Genomic DNA, 8841 nt, shown 5'->3' with positions numbered 1-8841 from the left:
CTGGAACACATGACTTATGAGGAGAGGCTGAGGGAACTGGGGATGTTTAGTCTACGGAAGAGAAGAATGAGGGGGGATTTGATAGCTGCTTTCAACTACCTGAAAGGGGGTTCCAAAGAGGATGGATCTTGACTATTCTCAGTGGTAGCTGATGACAGAACAAGGAGTAATGGTCTCAAGTTGCAGTGGGGAAGGTTTAGCTTGGATATTAGGAAAACCTTTTTCACTAGGAGGGTGGTGAAACACTGGAATATGTTATCTTGGGAGGTGGTGGAATCTCCTTCCTTAGAAGTTTTGAAGGTCAGGCTTGACCCATCCTGGCTGGGATGATTTAGTTGGGGATTGGTCCTGCTTTGAGCAGGGGGTTGGACTAGATGACCTCCTGAGATCCCTTCCAACCCTAATATTCTATGATTTTATGATCACCTCTGCTGATGAGCTCTGGCATCATGGCAATCTGCAGGTGACCATGCAAACAGTCAATGGAAATCCAAAAGTTTGCGGTCCTTTTCCTGTCTACCTGGCCAGTGCATCTGAGTTGAGAGTGCTGTCCAGACCGGTCACAATAGAGCACTCTGGGATAGCTCCCAGAGGCCAATACCATCTAATTGCGTCCAAATTCCACCTGGCAATGCCGATTTCAGCGCTAATCCCCTCGTTGGGCATGGAGTAAGGAAATTGATTTTAAGAGCCCTTTAATTCGAAAAAAAGGGCTTCATCGTGTGGACGGGTGCAGGGTTAAATCTATTTAATGCTGCTAAATTCGACCTCAACTCCTAGTGTAGACCAGGGCTGAGGAGTTCCATCACTGAAATTGTGTACACCCCCACTGTTTCTTTGACAAAAGCTGCTTATTTGCGAAAAAACATGGTAGTGTAGAAAAAGCCAAAGGAACAATGATGGATAATTAGTATCCACACTTGTGTTTCCTTCTGGTGCCTAGAAAGGTTTCCCACACCATGATGTGGTAGGAATTATTGAGCAGGGAGCACCATAAAATATGGAATTGGCATTAGTAGGGTCAATTCTTCATAATTCATTTTTCTGAATAATGACAATGTCATTTTCAGTGTGTGAAGAGGGAATAATCTGCTTCCCCCATGAGAACAGCCCCCAGTAGTGCATGTAGTGTCTCATATTCACATTGTCTCTCCACCCAGGTATTTGTACTGAGACCATCACCCTAGAGCGTGGGCGCATACAGGAACTCAGGGGAACATATGCTAAAAGCAAGAGACACCGTTCTGCCTCAGAGTTGGACACCTTCTCCCCTACTCCATGTCAGATTCCAACACAACCCACTTCAGCAACCCCTCCACCTTCATCCTGCTGGGGATTCCTGGCCTGGAGGCAGCCCACGTCTGGATCTCCATCCCCTTCTGCACCATGTACATCCCAGCCATCTTGGGGAACATTTCCATCCTCTTTATTGTGAAGACTGAACCGAGCCTCCATGAGCCCATGTACTATTTCCTTTGCATGCTGGCTGTCACCGACCTGGTCCTGTATATGTCCACCGTGCCCAAAATGCTGAACATCTTCTGGTTCAATTCCAGGGAGATTGATTTCAGTGCTTGCCTCACCCAGATGTACTTCGTTCTCGTCTTCTCTATGATGCAGTCTGGGATCCTCGTAGCCATGGCTCTGGATCGCTACGTGGCCATCTGCCATCCCCTGCGACATTCCACCATCCTGACAAACCCCCTGGTGGCCAAGATCGGCCTGGCCGTGGTGCTGCGCTGCGGCATAGTCGTACTGCCCTTTCCCATCCTAGCGAGGCAGTGGCCTTATTGCAGAACCAACGTCATCCCCCAGCCCTACTGCGCACACATAGCCGTGGTGAACCTGGCCTGCGCCGACACCCGTCTTAGTAGTTACTATGGCCTCTTTGTGCGAGTCTGCGTGATGGGTCTGGATGGGATGTTTATTGCCGTGTCCTATACCCAGATCCTCAGGGCCATCTTCAGCCTCCCCACAAAAGACACCCGGCTCAAGACTTTGGGGACCTGTGGCTCCCACGTTTTTGTCATTTTAGCCTTTTACATCCCAGGTCTCTTCATGTCCCTCATGCACAGATTTGCCCAAAATGTGCCCCTCCATTTCCACGTTCTCATTGGCAATATGTACCTCTTGCTGCCCCCCGTGTTAAACCCTATCATCTACGGGGTGAGAACGAAACAGATCCGGGACAGGCTGCTCCAGCTCTTTACTCATAAAGGGGCCTAACGTTTTCTCTTGGTGCTCTGGCTCTCAGACTGAGTTCTGTGAAGAGCTGGCTGGTGGCATGGTGCTGGGCCCCCTTCTCTGAATCACTGACTGGACAGTCAAAGTGACATTAAATCCTTTCCTGGCCTTACCGTGCTGTGTCAGCATGACAAACTGAGTAATCTTTTTGTGTACAACTCATTCTCCCATAGGATCGCGACCTTTCTAATTGCTTTTAACTGGATCTCTGAGGTCCCACGCCCAGACCTGCCTATTCTCCAAGGCCCTGTCCCCTGCCTCACCTCTTTCCACAAGGCCCTTTCCCTGTCCCACCTTTTCCCCAAGGCCCCATTCCATTCTCAACATCTTCCCCCAAAACCCCACCCCTGTTACTCGCTCCCATCCTCTCCAACCCCATCCACTTGCTGGATCATCTCCACCTTCCTCCTCCCCAGCCTGGGCTCCCTCTGCCCTGGGGCTACGGTGGGACCTGCTGCAGCCTGGCAAGGACCCTTCAGGGAGGATGCAGCAGGCAGGCCGGTCCAGAGCATAGAGGGAAGCCAAGAAACCATATAAAATCAGCTGTGGGTTTGGAGCAGGGCTGAGAGGCAGGCAACCGAGATTGTGCATTGTTCAGCGTGTGGGCCTGAAAGCTTAGCTGCAATGTCCTGAGGGCAGAGACCATCGTGTGGCTCATTTCCTCAGCTTTCAGCGATAGTCTCAAGTTGAAGTGGGGGAGGTCTAAGTTGGATATTAGGAAACACTATTTCACTAGGAGGGGGGTGAAGCACTGGAATGGGTTCCCTAGGGAGGTGGTGGAATCTCCATCCTGAGAGATTTTTAAGGCCTGGCTTGATAAAGCCCTGACTGGGATGATTTAGTTGGTGATTGTTCCTGCTTGGAGCAGGGGGTTGGACTAGATGACCTCCTGAGGTCCCTTCCAACCCTGATATTCTATGATTCTATGATTTGTTCCTTCTGGCGGGGGGCCTGTTGCTGGCAGGGTCCCAGCAATAGGGATGGGCTGGGAGCCCTTTGCCCTGAGCCAGGCCTTGGGGGCGGGGAAGGGATCAGCTTTGAAGCTAGGAGGACAACAGCTGAGAAGGGTGGAGGGATCAGCCCCTGCATTAGCTGGGAAGGTGGGATGCTTGGCAGAGGCCCGGGTGGCTGCGGTAGCTCACACGGAGGGAGATAAATCACACAGCTACCACTAGCCGGCAATTTACACGGCACCTTATCTGGAACGACAGAGCATTCAGGCCAACAAAAGGCTGAAAAGAGCCACATCGGGGAGTGTGTGACTCTGCAGCCCTGAGTAGGGCTTTTTGGTAGTCTTGGGCCAAATCCTCAGCTGGTGTCAGTGGGAGCAGCGCCACTGAAATCAGGGGACATCCCCACACTAGAGAACCCAGTGGAGAGACAGCACCATGAATCTGTGCTGCAGCATGGACCACACGAGCCAGGTCTGAGATGCTAAACAAGGGATTGGCAGCTGGGGACTCTGGGCTCGTCTCCTGGCTCCAAACATTTTCCTTTCTGCTGCCTCAGTTTCCCCATTTGTAAAAGGGGGATACCTCCTGGGAGTAGTGAGCAATACTGTGTGTAGAACCCATCAACAGTAAATTCTGTCCATGTGTGACCGTGCTTCAGTGGGACATGGCTGAGGATGCCAAACTGAGGACAAACTGCTGAGAAAGAGGCTGGTGGTTATTCTATGATTACATTAAACCAAGACAGTAACAGTCATAAACTTCTGTCTCACTGCACTGGTTAACTAGACACATCCCAGCCCTTGCCTCATCACCGGACACTGGACTCCATGAGGAGCAGTCAGTGAAAACCAATTTCACCACATAGCGGGTCCTTCTCATCCAAAGAGACCAGCCACTTATGCAGGTCAATCTATCACTGAGATCTTACCCAATAAGACCAATTCTGCCATCCCAGTAGCAATTGAAAACTAAAGGTTTGATAATAAAAGGAAACAAGAAGAGTTATAAATGGTTTATAGATTAGATACATCCCAGTGGTTTTTCATGGTTCAGAGATCAGCATCACAGCAGTGATGGAATAAACTGCTAGCTTGCAAAAGTCTCTCTAGAAATAACCAAAGCAGTTTGGGGGTTATTAGTCCTTGTTCAGAGCTTCCTTGTCAGAAATCCAGTGCAGAGAAATGAAGACAATACAGAGATGTCTCGGAGGTCCTTTTATATTCTCTGCCCTGTGTTTGGAATATTACTGTCCCAAACAAAGCCCATTCCAGGACATTGCCAATATGAATAACATCGGACACAAGGATGATACATGCAGATACACAGGAGAATCATACTGAGCAAATCAGAGCTTTCCCATTGACACCTGACAGGACGTACTTAGTACAGCCTCTGTTGCCATTATATAACCGTGATAGCAACCATGATAAAAATGGTCATATTCAATCATACAGCATCACACCCTGTTCTCGCCCCCTCACGGTGCAACAGCTGCTAGCCACCTAAGCAAGGCACATTGCCTGTGTTCGAGCAGGGCAAGCAGTTTGAACACTAGAGCCACTTGAGGATGGGAAGAGCAGATCAAAATCTGTTTTGCCACAGGGAGCCTGCTCCCTGTACAAAGAAAGGAGGAAAGAGTTCTTTAAAAGTGAGAGGTGGACGTATGTGAACTTGGCTGTTTCCTCCAAGCATCACCAGCCAGTCCACTTGGCTTTGAACAACCTGCCCATACAGGGGTTCTTTTGAATGTCCCTGTGTTTTCTGGGACTAGCCCAAGGACAGAACTCCTGGGATGGGATCCCTGGGGTGCAAGCAGGACTGTGAAACAGCTGAGCCCTCCGTCCCAGCAACCTGGGGTATCTCTCTCTCACTGGGAGCGAATGGAGGGCTGGAGAGGATTCATCAACAGGGTTGGGCCTTAGGATGAAGAAGCAGAGGAAGGGGTGAGGCTTGACAGAAGAGGTAGAACAAGGGGTGGGGCTTTGGAATCCAGTGACCAGCAATTAGAAATGTGGCAACCTATGAGTTAACGAGTTGCACACAGACCGATTCCCCAGTTTGTCAGGCTGACACAGCACAGTAGGGTCGGGGAAGGATTTAATGTCTATCTGACTGTCCAGTAGGTGATTCAGGAAAGAGAGCTCAGCACCATGTCCCCAGACAGATCTGCATGGAGGCTGGTTTTAGAGCCAGACCACCAGGAGAAAACTTTAGGTCCTTTATGAGGAAAGAGCCAGAGCAGCCTGTTTCTGATCTGTTTGGTCTTCAAACCATAGATGATGGGGTTTAGCATGGGGGGCACCAGGAGGTACATGTTGGCCATGAGAACATGGAAATGCAGGGGCACATTCTGGGCAAACCGGTGCGTCAGGATGAAGAAAAGAGCTGGGATGTAAAAGGCTAAGGTGGCAAACAGGTGGGAGCTGCAGGTCCAAAAAGTCTTCACCCAGGTGTCCTTTTTGGGGAGGCTGAAGATGGCCCTGAGAATCTGTGTATAGGACAGGGCAATCAAAAACACATCCACACCAGTGATGAGGAATATCAGAGAGAAGCCATAGTAATTATTGACACGGATGTCAGCACAGGCCAACTTCACCATGGATATATGCTCACAGTAGGTATGGGGTATGATGTTGGTTCTGTGATATGGGCACCGCCTGGCCAGGAAGGGATTGGGCAGTACGAGTATGCTGCTGCGTAGTACCACGGCCAGGCCTAGCTTGGCCACCGCCGCGTTTGTCAGGATGGTGGAATGTCTCAGGGGATGGCAGATGGCCACGTAGCGATCCAAAGCCATGGCTACGAGGATCCCAGACTCCATCGCTGAGAAGCAGTGAATGAAGTACAGCTGGGTGAGGCAGGCACTGAAATCGATCTCCCTGGAATTCAACCAGAAGATGCTCAGCATTTTGGGCACAGTGGACGTAGACAGGGCCAGGTCGGTGACGGCCAGCATGCAGAGGAAATAGTACATGGGCCCATGGAGGCTCGGCTCTATCTTCACAATGAACAGAATGGTGAAGTTCCCCAAAATGGCTATGGCATAGATCACACAGAAGGGGATGGAGATCCAGACATGGGCCGCCTCCAGGCCAGGAATTCCCAGCTGGATGAAGGTGGAGAGGTTGGTGAAGTTGGTTGTGTTGGAATCTGACATGGAGTAGGGGAAAATGTGTCCAACTCTGAGGTAGCACGGTGTCTCTTGCACGTACCGTAAGTTCCCCTGACTTCCTGTATGTGCCCAGGGTCTAGTGTGATGGTCTCTGTACGAATGCCTGGTTGGAGAGACAATGTTAATATGAGACACTACGTGCACTAGCGGAGACATTTCTCATGGGTGAAGCAGATTGGTCACTCATTACACACTGAAAAATTACATTTCCATAATTCAGAGAAATGAATTGTGAACCCCTGACCCTACTCATGCAAATTCCGTATTTGGTGGTGCTCCATGTGTCAATAATTCCTATTTGTTTTGGGGTGGGAACCCTTAATAGACACCAGCAGGAAACATGAGGGTGGATACTGGTTATCCCTCATTGTTCCTTAATTCAGTGAAACCCAGGATAGAGAGTTCATGCTGTAGAGAGGTCCCCATTCACCTGGTAGCTCAAAAACTGACAGTGGAAAAAATCAAAGCTTTGCCAAGACATGGGCTGGGGGCAAACATCCCAACTAGAACAAACCTCAGGGAGAAGACCTGTCAGCTCAACTGAAACACCTGCTCTTTCGAAGCAGTGGCCAAAACAAAGACAATGCCTAAGGAATGGGATGGAAAATAACGTACTCTGGATATGTGCTCAGTTTTGGTTGCCTAGTCTCTATAAAGGGTATAGCAGAGAGAAAGGAGGTTTCTGACGGTTTGTTTACATTACCCACTGGATTGACAGGCAGCGATCGATCCAGTGGGGGTCGATTTATCGCATCTAGACATGATAAATCGACTGCTGAGTGCTCTCCCGTCGACTCTGATACTCGACCAGGGCGAGAGGCGCAGGTGCAGTCAACGGGAGAGCGTCAGCCATCGACTTAGCACAGTGAAGACACCGCAGTAAGTAGATCTAAGTACATCGACTTCAGCTACGTTATTCACATAGCTGAAGTTGCGTAACTTAGATCGATCCCCCCCAGTGTAGACCACACCTGAGACAGGCTAGGAGAATGGGGGAGGCTGCCATATGCAGAGAGACTGAAAACTCTGTCACTATTTAGAGTAAAGAGAAAGAAGGGGGCATATGATAGAGGAGAGGAAAATAAACTGTGAAACTGATTGTGTTGAAATGGACAAACAGAGAACAGCTCCCAACTGCTAATATGTACAGAAAGTGCTTCAAAAGGCTCCTTCCTCAAAGCTGAGGCAAATTATCAGCAAAACTGATGGGGAGGAAAATGGGAATGAAACTTGGGAGTTCCTTAAGAAGACTTTATTACATAGCTACAAAGCAATGATAAATCAAGGATGTGGACAACTTTTGCTAAAAATCCTACCCAGTGGCAAAGTGAAGGCATCAACTGCAGGGAGAAGGCAAGCAATATACAATAAACGGGGGGGGGGGGGTGGGGGGAGGATACAGATCGCAAGCAATACAAATTGCACTTTATGAAAATGATAAGGGATGTTAAAGATATCAGGAGGTTATTAAGTATTTTAAAAACAAAGAAATAATGGAAAAGTTATAGGCCAAATTCTCTGTAGACAAAGGAAATTTGATAATATTGCAGAAAAAAAAATGTTTTTATTTTTTTTGGCATTTCCAGGCCATTAGCAATCAATGAGGACGTTAAACAGCATCTACAGTAGAATGCTAGAGTTATGACCACCAGAGTTACAAAGTGACCGATTAACCATACATCTCATTTGGTACCAGAATTATGCAGTCAGGCAGCAACAGAACAACAACAAAAAAAGGTAAATCATAGAATCATAGAAGATTGGGGTTGGAAGAGACCTCAGGAGGTCATCTAGTCCAACCCACTGCTCAAAGCATGATAAACACCAACTAAATCATCCCATCCAGTGCTTTGTCAAACCAGGCCTTAAAAACCTCTAAGGAAAGAGATTCCACCACCTCCCTAGGGAACTCATTCCAGTGCTTCACCACCCTCCTACTGAAATAGTGTTTCCTAATATCCAATCTAGACCTCCTGCATTTCAACTTGAGACCATTGCTCCTTGTTCTGTCATCTGCCACCACTGAGAACAGCCAAGCTCCATCCTCTTTGGAACCCCCCTTCATGCAGTTGAAGGCTGCTATCAAATCGCCCTTGACTCTTCTCTTATGCAGACTAAATAACCCCAGTTCCCTCAGCCTTTCCTCATAACCCATGTGCTCCAGCCACCTAACTATTTTCATTGCCTGAACTGGACTCTCTACAGTTTGTCCACATCCCTTCTGTGGTGCGTGGTGAAGCACTGGAATGGGTTCCCTAGGGAGGTGGTGGAATCTCCCTTAGAGGTTTTTAAGGGCCAGCTTGACAAAGCCCTGGCTGGGAAGATTCAGTTCATGTTCATCCTGCTTTGTGCAGGGGGTTGGACTAGATGACCTCCTGAGGTCTTTTAAAACCCTAATATTCTATGATTCTATTTAATGGGTGTGCAGAGCCAAAAGGGCCACAGACTTATTCTCGGTCCCTTCCCACCCAT

General features: G+C 48.7%; 2 protein-coding genes across 2 annotated transcripts; one reads left to right on the top strand and one right to left on the bottom strand.

Moving 5' to 3' along the window:
• The first annotated feature begins 1278 nt into the window (after positions 1–1278).
• On the top strand, positions 1279–2226 carry LOC144277980 (olfactory receptor 52E4-like). The gene has a single exon (XM_077839038.1). The coding sequence runs from the start codon at positions 1279–1281 to the stop codon at positions 2224–2226; it is 948 nt and encodes a 315-aa protein (XP_077695164.1).
• Positions 2227–5325: 3099 nt separating this feature from the next.
• Positions 5326–6354, bottom strand: LOC144259450 (olfactory receptor 52E4-like). Its single transcript, XM_077807682.1, has one exon. It carries the CDS (start codon positions 6352–6354, stop codon positions 5326–5328), a length of 1029 nt encoding a protein of 342 aa, XP_077663808.1.
• Between the last annotated feature and the right edge of the window lie 2487 nt (positions 6355–8841).

The sequence above is a fragment of the Eretmochelys imbricata genome, chromosome 1 (assembly GCF_965152235.1).
Source record: "Eretmochelys imbricata isolate rEreImb1 chromosome 1, rEreImb1.hap1, whole genome shotgun sequence".
Classification (NCBI taxonomy): Eukaryota; Metazoa; Chordata; order Testudines; family Cheloniidae; genus Eretmochelys; species Eretmochelys imbricata.
This window is presented reverse-complemented; position numbering and strand designations above follow the sequence as displayed.